Source organism: Chamaea fasciata, unplaced genomic scaffold (assembly GCF_029207755.1).
Source record: "Chamaea fasciata isolate MVZ Bird 193981 ecotype frontalis unplaced genomic scaffold, bChaFas1.0.hap1 SCAF_18, whole genome shotgun sequence".
In the NCBI taxonomy this organism is placed as follows: domain Eukaryota; kingdom Metazoa; phylum Chordata; class Aves; order Passeriformes; family Sylviidae; genus Chamaea; species Chamaea fasciata.
In genome coordinates this window covers 7,217,314-7,236,853 of record NW_027094103.1, presented here as the reverse complement: position 1 = coordinate 7,236,853, position 19,540 = coordinate 7,217,314, and the positions used below count along the sequence as shown (strand labels likewise).

The 19,540-nt window shown below is 44.3% G+C and overlaps 1 protein-coding gene across 21 annotated transcripts in view; it reads left to right on the top strand.

Moving 5' to 3' along the window:
• FBRSL1 (fibrosin like 1) overlaps window positions 1–19,540 on the top strand; it is a 503,666-nt gene that overhangs the window by 407,607 nt on the left and 76,519 nt on the right. For 17 of the 21 annotated variants that reach the window (XM_066199921.1, XM_066199914.1, XM_066199925.1 and 14 more), the window contains one exon: window positions 1,458–1,511. The exons of the other annotated variants lie outside the window; for them this stretch is intronic. In XM_066199921.1, the coding sequence (XP_066056018.1) occupies window positions 1,458–1,511 (54 nt within the window). The remainder of the gene's footprint in view (window positions 1–1,457; window positions 1,512–19,540) is intronic. 21 annotated transcript variants of the gene reach the window in all.

Sequence of the window (19,540 nt, the reverse complement as noted above, 5' to 3'; positions counted from 1 at the left end):
TGGAGGTATAGAAATGAAGTTGTTTGCAGGTGCCTGGATGGTAGGGTTCTCCTTAGTGTCTTTTTTGTTGTTGTTGTTGTTGTGAATAATACTTATAAACAACTGGCCCTGAGCAGCATCTTTAGAAAGAAGTAAACACATTGCTGTTGTGCTGGTTTTCTGGATGGTGACACCGAAATACTGCCATGGGATAGCCTGGCCACCCAGCTCAGCCTAATGGAGTGTCTTCTTCATTAATTATGATCACCCCAGAGATCTGTTGTAGGAGAGGAGCTGTCTCCAATGCCATTGGGGTTGCTGTGGTAGGAGTATGTGCCGTGGGTGACCTGATCCAGTGGTTTGGTAGTTACGCACAGGACTGATATTAGCGCCATGTGCATTCTTAGACGTGATGTAGAAAACCTCACTTTCTAAGGTTCTGCAAACACCTCATGGGCTCAACTGCTTTAGTCCTCATATGTAATATGGTGTAAGGTGCATGTAAGCTGCTGAAAGAACATTAGTTTACCTGGGTTTACGGATGTATTTAAAATTTTTTTCAAGGACCATCCTTGAAATTTTTTGTGCTTGAACTGAGTTGTAAAGCAGGAGCAGAAACTGTGCTGGAAAATTCTTTGGTTTGCATTTGAGGTCCAAACCACATTTTAACCTGATTCTGCTAACCTGCAGGTGAAACTATTTTTACACACAGGTAATGAGATTTAATTGAACCTCTGATACAAATGAAGAGCTTTGTTAGGTGATATCCATGCTGGATGGGAGAGGCCACATGTGTGACCACACTTGTGTTTGGGAGCTGTCTGTTTTCTTCCCTGTGTGGAGCACACGTGTGTACAAGAGCCTCAGCTTCTCCCCATTTTCATGGCACAGACCAGCTCCTGTGCTGCTGCTGTATCAGATAACCCCAGTGGTAATTACAGTAACATTGCTTCCATGGAAAAGTAGTATTTGGAAAGCATGTTCTTGTACCTTCAGTTGCCTTTAATATGATGTAGCAGCCAAAACCCAGAAGGGACCACCACAGCACCACAAGCTACAGAGAAGTCCATTCCAGAGTGTAATTTGAGTTCTGCTGGTTCAAGCCAGTGCTTTTATAGGGCCTACAGAGAACAGTGCAATGATAGATTTAACTCCAAGTATCCCATCCTCCATGTGCTTAAGGAACTCAGAGCAGCTGGAGCTGTAATCCCCTCCCCTTTGCCGTCAGCAGTGTGGAGACAGATGGGCAGGGCTGGGAGCACCTCCTGCCCAGGACTAAAATCAGTTTCTCCCAGTGGGTTGGTGTCAGTCTGTTGTACCTTGTCTGTGACCACTCACAGGTTCTGTCAGCCAACCAGCGTGGCCTCCGAAAGAAGTAGCGCTGTTTGCACCTAACGTGTTGCTCCAGCAGGGCTGCCATTTGAGACGTTTCTAATATTTATGTTTGATATGAATGAAACTTTTTGTTTTGTCTGTAGACCGCAACGGAACTGGAGCTGACTCGTATCAGGAGTGCCTTGATAACAAGCAAGGTATGAGATCAAGTCTCTCCAACATGGGCACTTGGGACTGATTTAGCTTGATTTCCTGCAGCTGAATTGGTTGCTGTCTCTGTCTCTCACACTCTGTCTCCTTTTTTTTTTTATCCCCCTTTTTTTTCCCCCCACTGTCTCCAAGCCAATTCACTGTTAACAGTTCCATGTCAGCTAACCTTTTAGCTCAGGGTCTCATTGCACATTTGTGATAAGTCTTCTTGTTTCTTGCACCCTAAACCCTCAGCTATTAATGGAGGAAGTGGGAAGGTTGTAAAACAGAAGTAGCATGTGCACTTGCTTGCAGCTGTCTTCTTCCTCGAGGTTTAGTTGCACAGCCAAGCAGAAAAATATTAAAGTTGAGCTAAGGGAAGGCATGTGTTAGGCTGGGTTACCTTAACACCAGACATCCTGTTATAATTTGTGTACTGACATGCTGCCTCAGACTTGTCCAGCCTGCTGTCTTCTGCCATGCTAAAGTTGGTAAGAGCTGGAAACATCTCTTGTGACTTACAAGAGAGTGATGACAGTGAAGGAGGAATCTGTTATCCTTTTGCTCTAAACCTGGAAACAAGAGTCACATCAGTAAAAATGAAAATTGCAAAAAGTACCTCAGAAACAGGACTTCAGTGGGAAAATCACGGATGCTGTATTTAGGAGAAGGGTTGGTGTGTTGTGTTCTCTTCAGATACCCTCTCTGAGAACTGCAGTCAGAAGTGCCACTCCATTGCTGTAGCCATGTAGTGAGTGTTGAGCCTTCTGGTAATCAGGGAGCATAAGCACCCTTCAGTCCAGAATATCATTCGTTATAAGCTGTAGCGAAGAGATAAGAGGAAATGATTATCCTCTAACCAGGTTATAGGCATCAATTACAGGTCAGCTTTTACCCTGCTGTTGACCCAGATCTGTGGCAGTAGCTAGAATGATCATTTCCTGAAATTCTGATCCTTCTTGCATAATTTTCTAAAGTAGGACCAAGAAACACAAAAAACCTGTCCCAATTTTGGTGCTTGGTTGGGTTTAATTTTCCACAGGTGTCTCTGCTTTCAGTATCCATCAATCAGTGTTACGTGTGCTTTAAGTCAAAGCTGCCATGAAGTGCATCTCCCCTTGCTTGTTGTTGGGATTGGGATGGGATTATTTGCGGGGGGTTTGGGTTTTTGGCGTGTTTTATTTCCCTTCTCTCTCTAAAAAAAAAAAATGGTATGTTGTTTCTTTGGTGGCCTTTATGGTCATCCTTTTTTTCACTATTTTTCTCTACTGACTGTAGTAAATATCTAATCATTGCTAAGCTTTCATTTCAGAAGTTACAACTGGAAGACTAATGTGGAAGAACTGTAATCAATAATAGCAATTCTTATTAGATTAGGTTTAAAAGTCTTGTAGACCAGTGTAATTCAGGATGCTCCTTTGATAGATAATTTGTTCTTGGGAAGAACAGTTTTCTCCAGTAACATTTTTCTCGTTGGCTGGGGAAGGCTGATCTACTTGTCATTTTGTAGAAAGCGATCAAGTTTCAGATTTAAAGAAAAATGAGTATTCTCATTTTTGGAAACTAATTGCAGTCCCTTTGATGTGCCAGTTACCCTGATTTATCTGACAGGTGGTATTAAACGGCGTTATATCCATTACTTTCATTTGTCTGTTAATACTCCAGGTTTTTCTTGTACTGTGATAGGTTTCTTTGGCTTCACCGTTAACACATGAACAAACTATCATTACAAGTACTTTGAATCCAGTGTGAATTGGATCTGGTTTGGGTAATTTACCATGTCCATGCTTCATCATCATGTTTAAAGCTACAACCTTTAAGAATGCAGAGGTTTGAAGGAAAAAGTATACACAGTAACTTGTAGTCAGTCTCTTACTGACTCCGGTACATTTTGTGAGCATGCCTTAGAGTTGAATCCTCCATTTGCAACAATTTACAGAATATAAAATACACAGCTGACAGTGGACCCATAATTTTGGTTGTTTCTGTTACGCTCAAAACAAAACACCACCAAAGGCTGAAAGTAGCAGTGGCTTTTTAAAAGTATTAAATCTTCAAGCTATGTGAAATGCTATTGCCATGGATTCCTTTTATAACAGCATGCTTGTCTCCTAGAAATTATGCTATAATGAGGTTTGGTTTATATATTTTACCCCTCTCCTCATTAAAGTGCTATCTCTCGGAAGAAGCGCTTTGTGTTTTGAAATACTGCGCGGTTAAAACGAAGGCAGGTTTATAACGATTTAATGTACTTGGGAGCCAAGGTTTTGCAGCTTTATGGCGAAGATGTTTTAACAAAGGGCTTTATGGTAAGGGTGTGCTGTATTTTAGTCAGGCAGTTGCTCAGGGGAAAATTTCCAGTGTGAGCATGTCACAGCAGCAAGGAGAAATTCAGAGGGAAACAGGCCTCTGAGATCCAGTCACCAGCCTGGCTGATATTAAGGCTTAATTCTTCACAGTTTCAAGCCCTGATTTTCCTTTCTTTCTTTCACCTCGTCACTCAAGAAAGACAAAGCCTTCTGCCATATCGTGTAACATTACAAGCAGGCCATTTATGCTTCCCATTTTTGTGCTCCAAGGTAGGGTGCAGGAGAGCGTGCTGGGAACAGCCACAGGTGGGATTATTACACCCTCTCAGAATGGAGCTTGGTTTTTCAGCCTTATATCTCCAATATTTGTTATTAAAATTGTACCCTAAAAGTAAGGCATTTCCTGAGTGTTTGTGGTTTGGAAGTAGAGAGGGCAGCAGTTCAGAGCAGTTGCGCATCCACCTCAGCAGAAGACGTGTCCTGGATCTGCCTTCTTTCTCTGGGATACACTTAATATCCCATGGTTTCCTGAGAGCCAGGGGGTTCTGCCATGGAAAACAGGTATAAAATTACTGCCAGACATAGTTGTTTCTGGAGCTTCTCGACAGGAACTCGCTATTATTGTTAATCAAACAGTGCTGGTGTAGAGGTTTAGGCAATGAAAAGCTTTCAGTGAGGGCCCTGGTGGCAGCCAGGAGACATCACCTCTCATCCTTGAAAATAGTGTGTAGAGAAATGGAAACTGATTCCAAGCGTTTCATGTTATTATGTGTAGCACCTTCTCTTATTCATAGTAAGTGGTGTTTTACTTCGCTTGAGCGATCTTCTCTGTGTCCCCATGCCCTCAGGTGGGCTGGTAATGAGTATTCTGCCCTACTGGGCTCCAGCTTTCCAAGCAGAGCTCCAGGTTCCTGCTGGAGGAACCCAATACCTTTCACTTTTCTAACTTGTCCTGAGGAGTATTTCCCCACAGATGAATTAGCTGGTATTTTTCCAAGATGAACATGGCTTCATCTTTTTCATGGCACTATTAACTCTGGCTTTCTTTGGATATGTTACACCACTTCCTGAGTTAAGTGCTGCTTGCTGCTGATTGGTTTTGTTAGCTCGTCTCAAGAGGGAGGATGAATGTAATTTGGAGCAGTGTTTGGGGGCCAGGAGGAGGGGTGGTTAATCTTGACAGGGATCAAAATGTGGCTGCAGCTGAGCCAATTGCAGCTCTGTCTGAGGTGGTGGAGCACTGAGTGCTCCTCCCCTGGGTTTGTGCTGTGAGTGGATCCCACTGGACTGCTGAGCACAGATAGGAGGTCTGCAGCACCAGCCTTGATTTTGAAGTAGTGGACATAAACCGAAGACTTTCTCATCCTGCCTGCAGTCCCCTGGGCTGTGCAGTCCCAGTGTGTGTCATCTTCTATTAGTCTCGATGCAACCAATGACCTTGTTTGTGTGAGCACATTAAGCACAACATTAATAGCTAATTTGACTGCTTTGGATTCAGACAGGCTGCAATCAATCACCTGAACTCTCCTGACTGCAAATATGCTTGGATGGGATTAAGGAGAAAGGATAAAATGCCTGCTTGGGCCAAAACTCTAGGAAATTGGAAAACCGCTTGTGAGCCTGTGTAGCTGATGTAACTGTAGCACTTGGTGAAAGCATGTTCTTCACTGGAAAAAAAAAAACCAAAAACAAAACTGCAAAAGTGAGAAATGTGTGGTCTTCATAGAGGTTTGTTCAGCCTTCTTCCTGCCTGTCAAATACTGGCATGGTAAATGGGACCACCATGGTGCAGAGGCATCTTTTGGAAGATGTTATTTGGATAAGTTTTAACCTGCTCCAGTTTTTGGATCCCTTTTGATCCTCAACAGGATTAGTTTCAGGATGGCAAAGATGAATTATGAAGCAGATAAATAAAAATGGCAGACTGGCATATAGCTGGAGTGGAAAGTGCGGTTAAAATGGTTCTGACACTGAAGATGTTATTTCCATTAAATGTTTTAAGATTTAATATTGATTTCAGTGAAATTACCCTTGAAAACAGATTTCCTCCAAACCTTTATTTTTATATATTTGTTTTGGAACTATTTTAGGAGGCAGAAAAATGAAACTCCAGCTTCAAACAGTTTTTATGTTTTGAAATTGGCTTTTTTCACTGTATGAACAATTTTTAAAATATTATTTTTATTTGTATTCCAGTCATGCCTGTGCACTCTAGTTATGGGCTAAACGTCATTTTGCCAACCACAACGCAGTCTGGGGGGGATCAGTTTCTGCCTGAAAAAGCTTTGGGCATGTATTTCTGATGGTCTGCATTGATTGCCAGTGCCTATTTGAAGAAAAACCCAACAACATTCTCATTTTACAATATGTTGGCTGCCTTTTTGTTTAAAGAATTATAAATAAATCAGCAGATTTTCCACAAAAACACATATGCTTTCTTCCTGATGAGCACGATGATGCACCAAGAATCCTTGCAAGAGGCCTTCAAATAGAGGACAGGGCTGAGGCTGAAACTGAAATTTTAAATAACTCTCTTCTTTAAGAAGGATCCTGGTGGAGCCTTGTTAGCAGAAGAATTGCCATTTTCTGACTAATTTTTTTCTTTTTGCCAGCATGGGAACAAAGAAAGAAAGAAAGGAGGAGGTAGAATAAAAGCCTGTGTGAGTGTGCGTACAGAGGCTGCAGCTCTCTAGACTGGTAATGGTATCTGGAAAGGGTCCAGGCTGTTGTAAATATGAACTTTTGTCAATATTCCCCAAGCTTCTTTGGACTCTAGGGTGGGCTTTATTAGCTGAAGGTCACACCATTGTGCTGTCTCCCTCTCCTGAGACCTCTGATACCTTCCTGAAAGGACAGCCCATTATCCCTGGGCTTAGAAGCCGGCTTTCTCTTCAGTGGCGCTGAAGCTGATAAGCTTAAGAGGCATATTTCATCCCCCCACTGCTGCTTTCAGGAAACAAACAGTGTTTATCATTCCTGATTAATTCCAGTTGAACAAAAAAATAAAATAGAAGGCATGTGTGTGTGCACACGTGCACAGGGATGCAGAGCTGAATTTTCTTTGCAGGCTGTTCTTGTGTAAGGTCAGCTCACAGCCAGCAGTGTCTGGAGCTGGAGCTTTGCTTTTCCTGGGTGCTGCGTCCAAAGATGGATTTAGTAACATCAGAGGATCCTCGGCTGCAATCAGTGTGAGGAGAAAGGGGTGGAAATGGGGATGGGGTAGCAGCAGCCTGAGCATCAAGGTTGGAATTGATTTGTGGCAATTAAGCATTAAGGCCTGTAAGAACAGGCCCACCCGCTGGGAGATTGGCTTTCCATCACCTGGGGAAGATGAATGGCCCCAGAAGAAAAAGGGGCAGGGATTCTGTACTCAGCTACCTGAAAAGAATCATAAAACCACCATATCTTGCTTTGGTATCTTGCAGCCCTTTTTATCACCGCTAAATCCCTTTGCCGGGAGTTGTATGCAAGCGAGTTGGGTGATAAAAATGCTCGTTGCTGCTGCTTTTTCTCCATTTCTCTCTTCGGCTCTGGCTTGAAATTTGCTAGGAGGTGTCTTACTGACTTTCTTGTTATTCCTCTCTCAGTGGGACTGTGTTCCATAGATGTCTCTCAATTTCTTAGGGTTATTTTTTCCCCTTGTACAGAGATTCAGAGTGTGGAATTCATAACAGCGAATAACGCATGCAACAAATAACATATTGCCCCTGTGTGCTGATGCAGTACGTACAGCATCCAGGTGGCATGTCCCAGTGGCTGGGTGTGCTGTGTGCTCTTCTCCAGCATGCCCTTGATGGGCAGGACGCCTCAGCTGGCTGTGCATCTCCAGGTTTTCGAGTGGAAAATGAGAGCATTGGCACTGTCCACAGTCCTGCTCCTTTGGATGAGCGTGTAGCTGCAGCCCAAGTCTGGTCTTTTGGTCACAGCCCAAGATGGGTCACAGATCATCTAAGTACTGTATGTTGCATCAAATTTTTATTTCACTTCCAGCATGGGCTGTGTTTAAAGCAGATTCCTGGTACTGGGGTTACAACTGGCTTTATTTCCTTTGCCAGAACAGAGATGGAACAAAATTAAAAAACTATTTTGCAAAGCTATATTTACTTTTTGCCAGCGAGGACCATATTTAAAGACGGATTTTGGTATTATGGCTCCAGCGCTAATGTAAACAGGGTCTGAAGGGAAAGGCTGTAAAATAATAGGACTATTGGTCATGTTTGGGAGAAGAGAAATTTCCATAGTACATTTCAAACTGGAATAGCTCTGAAGGTGTGGCTGGCCAAACCCAACTAACATTTCTGATTTAAAACCGCTATAGTAGCATGCAGTGGAATGGTGGGCCAGCAGTAGCATTTTTTTCACAGGTAAACTACACAAGCCTTTGTGAATTAGAGGCACTTACTTTTGTGAATTGGGTTAAACTTGTCATTCTTCACATGAAATAGAATACAGTTAAGTTTTAGATGAGAACCTCCTTAGATATACTACAGATGCCTTTCTAAGGGCAAAGTAGATTTGAGGAAGATAATTATCTAGTAATCTTAGTGAAAGCTGCATATATGGGTCTTTCTCTAGATGTGTTAACATGGTGGAAAGATTTTTATCAGTCCAGTCGTGCACCACAGACTGCAGTAGCATATGTACTTGCTTGGACCCCAAGTTCAGTGGTAAGTGCAATGTTAATATGTGCTTGGCAGAGCAAGCTCCTAATTTCCCTTAAAATGGAGGGGGCAGAAATGATCTCATCGGACAAGATGTCTTTGGGCTACTGCCCACTGTTAGGTATGTCCTAGACAGGGTTTATTTACTCGGTGTGGGCAGATTATTTCCCTTTCCCTCCCTAAATCTGGCCTGCGGTAACTGTTAGTGAAAGAGCTTTCCACCTCCTGTATTGCAGGAAGCATTTGAGCTCTTGTTGAAATATGAAGCTCCCTTCCTTTATTAAAATTAAGAACCACTTTCTCACATGGCAAAGTGATAATAAAGACTGAAATTGGATCTATAACTTCATGAAAAGAAAAAGATTTTTTTTTTTAAGACAAATCATGCATGGTAATACCTTCATTGTTCTCTTGCTCTGTTCTTTGTATTGCTTAACTCCCTGCAAACAAAGAACCCATAACTGGAATTGTAAAAATAATCCAGGCATTTAAGTCAAAACTCAAAAGGCCCTTGGGAATCTCATGCAAAGGTGTGTCCTTGAAATGGTGGTTTATGAATTGTCTGAGCAGGTTTGAACATCCTGGCCCTGAGGAAATCTATGGGAATTTTGCTGCTGACTTCAGCGGGGTCAGGATTCCACACTTGGCGCTTTGTACGCACTGCCAGGCATTGAGCTGAGCCGTCTTTCAGCCTTTGAGAAAGTCTGACTCCCTCCTCACAGGCAGGCGGGAGATTTTCTACTTGGTTGCACTTGTGAATTCTAGTTAAGGGGAATTGCTTTTGGTCCCTCCATCTTCGTCACTTACTTAAACAAACATGCAAACTGGAAACATGCACTTGCTCGGGCTTCAGCAGCGAGTGCCTCCTTGAGATCTCTTGTTGCTGATCTAGAACTTAAACTGATTGAGAAAGTGGCTTTAAGATGAGGTTCAGTCGTGCTTAAATGAAACCAATTGGGCAGAGAGATTAGAAATTTTATTTGTACTTGCCATTCAGATGTCTGAACCCAGCTAGTTTGAAGTATGAAGGTTCAGTCCCTGAGCTTGAGCACAGATCAGTAGGGAGGTTGTAAATTGAAGCAGTGAGTATTTCTTCAGCAGTTTATTGCAAAATAATGGGGTTTTGAAAATACAGGTCTATCCAGGGTCAAAGTTACTGGGAAAGAAAGGTACTTAAATAAACAATGAGGGCATTAGTCTGAAATTTGCATGCAGACTCAGATAACCAGGGCCCTTTAAAACCCACCTGAACGTAGATTTAGCCTTGTTGAGGAGGAGACAGAGCCACAGGACCTCTCCCAGCCCCTCCCACTGCAGTGACTCTGATCAGATGTCTCACCCCTGCCAGGGTGTTTGGGCAAACCAGTGGTTTGTCTGGCTCTGATTGTTGTGAATGTGGACATTATCTTCCTCTGTCATATCACAGTCCAGGGAGAGGAGGGGGGAGTTACCAGAGTTGGAGGGAATTTCCCCATGTCCCCAGTCTTCCACATTCATGGTGTAGTGGCCAATGACATCATCTGTTGCTTAAGAACTGCTGTTGATGGAATAAGCTCTGTATTTAATGAAAAACAAAACCCAAAGAAACCATATTCCCCAGAAACATGATCCAGGGCTCCAAGATAATTGGCACACTTTAGTTGCCTCATCCTAGTTCTCCATCAAGAGAAAAAGTTAAGGAAAACTTACTAGAGAAAACTTTCTAAGCTTTCAGCAACAATGTCCCACAGACTGCTGTTCATCCACAAAGCTCAACAACCTGGTTTATAACAAACTTGTTTTTAATTAATACTGGTAAAATAAGGTCAGAAATGTGAGCTGTGTGTCATTCGTGTTGCTCAGTAGTTGGAAGGGGGAGTTGGAAAGCTACATCCCAGGTACATCACGAGAGCTTGTTTAGACTTCCCTGCCACTCGGGATTGCAGAAGTGTTGCACTGGTGGAAAGATTGGCTGTAACTTTTCCATGTTTAGCTGTAATGGCATGTGCAAAAGCTTGAAAAGTTCTTAAAGGTGCCTGGGGAGGCCTGGCCATTGTGTCAGCAGGAGTATGCCTTGAAAGCTGCTTAAGAGAGGGACATTTCTTAGAATAGTTGCAAAAAGTAACAATCACAGCCCAGTGATTGTTAGAGAACATTAGAAGTAAATGGTTAATTTTTCCCTACTTTTCTTGCCCAAAAAAGAAACTTGGTTGTTCCTCACTGTGGCTGTGTCTTGAGGGCTTTCCTTAATGAGCCATCTCCTTCTGTCCAGTATGGAAAGAAAAACAAAAAAGTTAGAGACCTTCCTTTGTCTCCGTGTGATTTTAATCTGATTCATTCATTCCTAATCATTTTTAAGGATTATAAAAGCAAAAAACCTGTTAAATCTTGGTTCTTACTTCTTTTCTTTCTCTCCCAAACATCATCATTTGTTCTTTTATCATGTTGCATTTCTTTACCCGTGAATCAGCTGCCTTTTTGTTTTTGCTCTCTGTAACAAAAGTCGGGCGAGGAGGGAGGGGGCGATGGGAGCGCCGCTGCCTTTGATTCGTTCGACTCACAAGTGTTCCTTGGCCTTTCATACCGAGGAGTGGATGCGGCTCTTGAACAAATTGGACCTACTTGTTTGCTGGCCTAGGCCATCTTGTTATCCAGCCAGCTGTGTTTTGATCTTGGAGGGCCATTTGAAGATTAAATTGAGACATCTTTTGTTACTATTAAGTGCAGTAATTAAATCAGCTCAGTGTTATTTAAGTGTGGAAAATGTCGCTTTGCTGGCCCATGGGTGTCTGAAGTTGCCATTAGACAGCTGTGTTGCTTCCAGTGCTAATGATGAAGAGGTAGGAGAAAAGAGCCAAGTGCTCTCTAAATAATTTTCAACTCTTTCTGGGTTATGCTGGATCCCCCCTCCCCACCTTTTTGTGTGACATTTCTCCTCCATCTCTCCTCAATTCATGAAGAACAAGGTTTTTGGGAGGGAAGTTGAGCTTTGTCGGGTGGAGGGCTGGCAGGAGTGCCCACTCCTGAGCGGAGGGGTGGAACGGTGTGGGTGAAACGTGCTGAGTCCCCTGGATGGCAGCTGCTGCCCCATCTCTGAGTTTGCAGTTGCTGGCTCTGTGAACAACAAAGAAGCTGACCTAGCAGGGTGGATCTAATAAATGAGCAAAGTTGACTGCCTCCCCCCGTTCCTCTGTGGTGGGAGTCTGGCAGTCAGGTCAAGCACCGAGTCCATTTGTTCTCAGGAGGGTCATTGTAATACAGTGTGCTGGTGCAGACTGGCCCGACTGTGAAGTGGTGGCACCGGGGAGATGTGAACTCTGGCTCGGGCCAGGGCTGGTATCATTCAGGGGTCACCTGGGGCTTACTGGGGCAAGTCGGTTGCCCTTCCTCAGCCCCCTCTGCCTGCTGCTTGCTGAGCAGATTGCTTTGAGGGAAGAGGCTGGAGGTGAGGATTGGCAGCAGAGAGCAGAGCAGACAGACGCTGGAAGAGAAAGTGAGATCCTCAGTGGGAAAGGCAGTTCTTCGGAGGTCGAGTATGTTTAATGCTGGGTTAAGTTGCACAGCAGCATTGGCTCATTGCTGCTGCCAGCACTGATCACTTGAGCGTTGCCTTACCCTTCCCAGGGTGTCCTTTAGAACCCTGTCCTACCTCCTGTGTGCAGCCGGACGTTCTCCTTGCTGCTCCCACGGTGAAACCCGGCAGCTCTCGCTCCTCGTTGGGAGAGCGGGCGCCAGGCTCAGCCGCTGCCCGTGCCCGCCGAGGCGGAGCGTGCTGCTCCCTGCCAGCCAACGCTGCCGGCCTTTCTGTGCTGCTCCCTGCCAGCCCGCACTCCCGGCCTTGCCTGCTCGTTAGCCTGTCCTCCCTGCACCCGCCTCTGGGCTCCCATCCCCAGTAATTGCCCGGCAACATCTATTTGCGTTGCTTTTTACGCCGCCGTGTTTTGTGGAGGGGGAAGTGTGTTTGCACTTCGCGAGTGTTTCTGAGCTGTGGCAAGGGCAGAAGAATGGCAGATGGGTGGGGATGAGAGAATCAGGAGCGTGATGAATCTGTTTTTCTTACCTTGTTTAAAATTGCCTGTTAAAATTCAGCAGCCGCACCTCCGATCAGCCTAATGGTGTCTGCCATGTTGCGAATACACAGTCATTAGTTGGTCCAATTCATGCATGCTGAGGTAGGAGGGTGATGTGAATGCAAAGGAGCTGGAGAGAATGGGAGCTGGGGGGGCCAGGGAAGGAGGGGGAGAAGCTTGGTAATACAGTGACAATGAAACATACGGTAGTCACACTGGAAAACTTTCTCCTTCATTAGCAGGGATCTGTTGAGTTTCTGCTCACATTAGGGTAATTAACACAAGTACAGATTGTTGAACATCTGTGCAGTTTAACTATATGGCCGGTTCCCAGGCTTTAAACAGGGCTGTGAGGAGCCAAATGCAAAGCAGTTTGAAAAGCCCACACACTATTCATTTTACTGAAATTAGCATTTCTGGATGAAAGCTGATGTTACACGTCGGCTATAAATTTTCTCTGGTCTGTTGCCAGGTTGGCTAATGATCTGAGGTTAGTGTTTGTTAAAAAAAATTTTAAAATTTGTTACTTTTAATATTCTGGAGGGGAAGTTTCTTAAAAGGCAAAACAAAGAGCAGGCAAAACAAAGCATATGGGTATATTATATGTAATGTTCTTCTAATCTTTTTCCAGTGGAAGCTCAGTAAGGAATTGCTGGTTCAGCCTCTCTCTGAGGCTCTTGGCTCCATGAAACTACCAAGGGTTTTTTAGTATTTCAGACCAAACTGCAGTTTTAATTTTCTAGCCTTGTAAATACCTGGGAGGCTCCGCTTCCTGTGTGTTGTAGATATGAGCTGTGTAAATGAAATGCAGACTTCTGTCTGCAGGATGGTGACTACCCAGGCATTGCTTCTCCGTGCATCACCGTATTTATGGACAGTCTTCTGCAGTGGTTATCACAGAGGAGGGTTGTGTTGCTGTGGCATCTCAAAGCTTCCTCCTTGCTCCCTTTTTGACCTTGCCCAGCTGAGGGCACAAATTTTTTCCACAGGTGGAATTAAGTGTTCAAGGCCAGGCTGGATGGGGCTTTGAGCAATGTGGTCTAGTGGAAGATTGCAAAGGGGTTGGAAGTAAATGGGCTTTCAAGTCCCTTCCAACCCAAACCATTCTAGGTTTCTATGAGTTGCTGTGAGATGGACAGCCCTTATAGCTGGGACAACAATTAGTGTGCCATGTGTGCGGGGAAATTTTGTCTTATTGGAGAAGACTTTCATGTGTGAGGATAAAAAGCCTACCAATGTGCATAAAAAGAATAATCCTCATTAGCATTATTTTGTCCCTGCTGTTTTCACTAAGTAAAAAAATTCTGTTCCTAGTGGAGTTTTTTTTAATGTAATCCTTGTGGGCTGATGTGAACAGAGCTGACCTTTGAAACGCTATTTAAATTTTAAAAGGTTTGTATATTTTTTTGTTTAATTGGGAAAGGAAGGGGCTTGGTGTCTTGGAGGAAGTGTTATTCTTACCAGAAGTGAGTGATTTGATCCTTCTGTTCACCCGCAGCTCTTGCTCTGTAATGGCTTGTGCTCCAGCCCAGCATTTAGTTTGGCATCACTTGAAATTGTTGGTGAAATCATTGCTGTTGCACTCGCTCCTCAAAAGTCTGCTGGCAAACATCAGAAACTGTCAGAGCTTCATATTCTTTGTGACTAAAAAACCTTCTGGGACCAAAATCCAGTCTTCAGATTCAGTCCTTTAAATGTCTCAGCCTCAGGAGCACCATCACCCTCGGCCCTGTAATTCGGCCTCATAAATGGTTTTGTCACTGAAGGATCTCTTTCTGGGATGAAGGTGTCCGCACAGGACAGACTTGTGGAATCATACAGAACTCTGCAAGTTCAGTTAAATATGTGGTTTATTTCTGAAGCACTAATTTAGTTAATCTAGTCCAAAATGAAATTTAGTCTGGCCTACTTACTTTTGTAACAGGTTTTCAGGTAATTATGTGTGCATATGTGTACACAGGTGCACACTAGCTTAGTTAGGAAGAGAAAAACTGAATGAAGTGTTTAGCTACATTAGACTTCTTACCTTCTCCACCAAGGGTGTCAGAAGGCGGCATGTTGCTTGGTCACAAGAGCTTGGAGAGCATCTGTTACAAGAGGATGACAGGGGGCATTGGCCCTTTTAAGGCAGGATTGCAGTGAACTGAACATTGAGATTTCCTCTGTGGTGGTCTTGCCAAAAGGGTCCTGATCCCTTGGATAAGAAGTACTTGTTTAAAACTAAATTGGAAGAAAAAAAGTATCCTTACTGTTTGGGTTTTTTTCCTGGACTCAATAATAGGGTTACTTGGAGTACTGGCAGAATTGTATGGCTGAAGTTGATGAGGATGTTCTGTCTTAACCACGGTTAACATCTGTGCTCCCTAGATTTGTACCCTCTCTATCTCTGCTTGGATTTTATTTTGTCTCATTCAAAGAAAACCCAGCTCTATGCAAGAGAGTCGTGCTCAGAAAAAAACCCGAAGTGTATTTCTGTTAAAATATTGGATTATTTTCACTATTAGGCAAATCAAAGTCACCTATTTGGGTGTGTGGAACAGACCATGAAATTAAAGGGCTTTTGTATTTGCAGGTACACAGCCAAAATTTAACAAAATTTTTCTTTATTAATGCCCCATTCCATTTCAGACCTGCTTTTTGGGAATATTTCCCACAAACTGGACTTAAAATGTCAGGAAATGGCAATGAATCCAGAGAAGTGGTTTTGTGATTTTGGTAGATAGAACTGCAGCTGGTGTCTGTCAGCCTTCAGTTACATGTCTGTATCTGAGAATGTATGTGTAATGATTTTTCTAGCAGAATTTGCCAGTGTGTACTGGAATGCACTGAGGAACTTGAGGACATAATTTTGAAGGCCTCCTAAAGTTTCCTTGGAATTTTCACTTCATATATCACTAAGCCAACTTCTGTGAAGCAGCAAGTTCTCTTGTTCTCCTGCTTTGAGCAGGCAGATGTATTTATTTAGATATCTAAAATAAGCTCAGGGAACCTGACACTGTTCTTTGGGCAGGCTGCACATCCTCGGCCACCTCTCAGACCTTTATCAGACTCCAGACTGAGTGTCCTGCTAACTCTGCAGTTGCGTGGTTGGAATTATCTCCATTGTGTAGATGGGAACACTGAAGCAGATTGGAAATTACTTGCCCCAGGCCATCTAATGCTGACAATAGACCACACAGTCCCTCGGCCTCTTTCTGTGCCAAAACCATTCTCTTGTGTCTGCATATGGAAAAAACAGAGTAGATCGAGCGGAGAGTGGTATTTGTTGTGATAACAATGTGCATTGGGTACCAAAAGGCCATCGGACAGTGATGGATACATGGCTGTGAAATTAAAATCACCCAGAGATGCTCAGGAGGAAGGGCTGGAGTGGTCTTTGGGCAGGGGAGCAGGCAGGGAGGTGCAGCCAGCAGCGGGTCCGGCAGCCCCTGCGCCAGCAGCACATTTGCATTCTCCTGTCAGGGAGCTGGAAGCTGCCACCGAGCAGTTTATACTCAGCCTGTGCTGGCCTTGAATTATGCATGACCAATTTATCATGCCCCCAGCTGAAAAACTAATTGTGTCCCTGGGATATATTTACTAGAAATTGTAGTTTGCTGTGCTGGGGTCCCCGGAGTGTCCGGCCGCGCAAACGACTGGGAAGTCAGAGCATGTTCAGAACAGGACTCCTGGCTCCACTGCAGCCCCCGTGCTGCTGATAGATTTTTCACTTCGATTGCCTTTCCAAGGGTTTTCCCCCTCCTTCCTATTTTTTTACACTGCATTACACTTAATCGGGCTGCAGGAGTCCTTCCAGTAGGCTCCAGTATTAAAAAGCACACGATGTGCCTGAAAAAAGGCAGTTTATTCAGGAAATGCCAGCCAGGTTGGCGGAAGGGGGCTGCTTTCTTCTGTGTGTGGTTTTACTCTTTTTTTTAATAAGCACAGTGTGGCTTCATATAATGTTTCCAATTACCGTGAACATCCCCTCCCTCTCCAGGTCTAGTGATGAGATTCCCTAATTGCTGTCATTTGAGCAAGAGGTTGAGGAGGAGAGGATTTCTTTTCCTCATACAGAGCTTGTGAGGTGGGCTGAAGCTTGCAAACCCTGTTACCACCAGGGCTGTCAAAGGAACATACAGTGTCCCAAATGGAGTTTCTTGGTGGTGAAGTGACAACTACCAAACCTGTATCAGGCTGTAAACCCTCTCATGAGGTAGTGCTAAATCATAAAGATCATCTGTGGGGGCGAGGTTTGAAAGGGAAGGAGGCAATTCACTGATAGATTAATCACCAAGTTCAGTCTGTCCTCCCCCACTTGTCACAGGAGGAGGATGTCAAGGAGTTAATCACAGTAAAGGAGTCAACAGTAACAAGACTGAGAGGCAGAGGAGCCCTCTGGAATCTCTTGTTCCCTTTCTGTTCTCCTTGTCTGATCTCATACGTTTCCGCCTGACGCCGAGGAGCCACGTCTCCAAGGTCATCAGGAGCCGTGCCAGCTCTGTCTGCATGGCCTCACTGCTGGCAGCACAGGCACAGGAATCGGAAGGTCTGCTCTTCTGAGGGGCTGGGAGACCACAAGCCAGGGCTTAGGAGAGAAGGTTTGCTCCCCTCCACAATGGGCGGGAGCCTTTCTTCTGACCATGCTGAAATGCGCCGTACGCTCCATGGCCAGGCCGGGCTTTCCCACTGCCTTGACGGGACTTGGTGCATGTCTTCTTGGGAACAGAGCTGCAGGGAGTGTGAACTGGGCTGGAAGAAGGGTGCTGGCAGAGGGGCCTTCTTAACTAAATTTAAGATCTATGAAGTAGTTTATGCAAACTGTTTGTAGCATGGAAAGTTGAAAGAAGCGAAGGTGGTTTTACGTAGTTTCTGAATGTCACAGATCTGGATCAGCTTGTAAACTTTCAGAAGCTCTCTACAGCTTACCTCTTGTCGTTCCCAAAATTTGTATTCATCATCAGTTCCCTGGAAAGATCTGGTGGAAAGATTTGTTCAGGTGACTACACGTCTTGCTGTGGAAAAAGAAGAGCAGATCTGCTGTGTGATGAAACCATGCTCTTTGCTGAAATATGATACAACCAGCATAAAAGTGGATCTGAAACTTGTAAGATCATTTCAAAGGGAAAGCATAAACAGATTTGTCCCTGGATGCTGCCAACCAAAGCAAAACCACTGTGGAGTTCAAGGTTGGCATGAACTGCCAAATTAGGACTACCCAATAGCGGATCTCCTCAAACCCTGGTGAATGAGAAATAGTCATGAGTTGAGAGATGTCCTTGCAGATCCCACATTCTAAGGTTGCCTTGCTCCCTTGAAGCTGCTGATTTCCAAAGAACAGTGGGCTGGTCATGGAGCTCGGTGGTTCAATGGGTCTGTGCAGAGGGACAAAGGAAATTCTTGAGCTGAGCTGTACAGTGTTTGTTCCGGTCCATTTTTCTGGAGGGTGTTGTAGCACTGAAGAATATGCAGCGCTTTTTGAACAGTGGGGAGAGCACAAGACAGATTGGGAATAGGATGGAGACTACTGTGATGTAGCAACATTTGTAGTGGTGTGGAAAAGGTAGGGTAGTAGACAGTGCACATCACAGCATCTTTTGTTAGTTTTTTTTAGCTGCAGCAACTCAGTGTCTGGATGCTTTTGCCCTTTCATCATTCAGAACGAAACACATTAGTGAATCCAGGTTATGTTCCTTTTGCTGGTGATTCTTATTAGCTTGTTAATGATCATGCTAGGTTTTAAGTGCCTACAAATGTGAGTTCAGGGATAACTTGAGTTCAGGGCAGCACAGTGTCCTGATTTTTCCTATGAAAATCTTCCATGTTTTGTTCTAGTCCAGACCCTGTTAACGTCACAAATAGAGGGGGAAAAACCACTGGCACTGTGTTGTGTTATGGATATTGCTCTTCCTTGAACCTGCCTCTTACGCTCTTTCCAAGGGAGCTTGTCTGGCAATTCACAGTTCCTGAGTGGCTCTACTGGGTTGGGGTTTTTTTTCCTCAGTTTTATTATTCAGGCTTTTGGCTTTGCTCCTTTTTGTCAGTCTGTTGCTGTGCTGTGTTCAAGTTGCCTGAGCTGTTTGGTTTTCTCCCATTTGCTTTGCTGCTGCTGTGGGACGAGAAGCTGCAGCGTTGCTGGGGAGGGTCAGGTGCAGAGGAACCCACAAACAAGCTGTGGCAGCAGCTCAGAACATGCAAAAAGATGGTGAAATAGGGGTAAAATAGAAGTCAGTGACTGTTTTATAACAGGCTAGATGACACAGACTGACACTCCCCTCACTCTTACATTCTTCTCACCCAAAGGTCCTGTCCTCGATCCTTTTCTTCCTCCTCCTCTTTCCTTCCTGTCGCTAGAATACTGCAGTGTCAATTTTCATTTAGTCCTGTGCCTAAAGTTATGTAAATAAAGAAAAGCAAGTTGTGATCAGCGAAGAGAGATGTGATTTTAGGAAGGGGATTTTTTTTTTTTTTTTTTTTTTTTTTTTACTCATGCGAAAGTGTTGAGGGGAATTACGCCGGCATCGGCTACAATTTAAACATAGTGCTTGCTACCACAGTTTGAAATCAGTGTGAACTTAGCTAAAACACATTCTAGCTTGGGAGTTTCTGAGGGGGGTTGGTTGGAGCCCCATGTTCTGAGCATTTTTAAAGTGTCACCATGTTTCTCCCAGTCAGGAATGAGAACTAACAAAAACAGATGGAGGAAGGGGGCAATGCATTTTTCTCATAATACAACCACGGAAGCATCTCTGGAGTCGTGTGCACGTACAGTGGCACATCCACGTCCCTGGCTTAGGGAGCTGTGGAGGAATTCTGAGGCGGGGAGGGTTTGGGGGCGGGGGGAGAGCGGGAGAATAAACCTTGCCGCTCTAAGAAATCCTGAAAATGTCCATCAGAAACGCAGCGAGTATTCGGAGGCTGCTGGAAGCGTTCCAGTATCGGAGTCTTTGTCTCCATCCATCAGAGGCACTGCAATCTTTGTGCCCCCAGCTTCAAACAAGGGCTTCACGCTGTCCTTGCAATCTGCCTTTATGCAGCG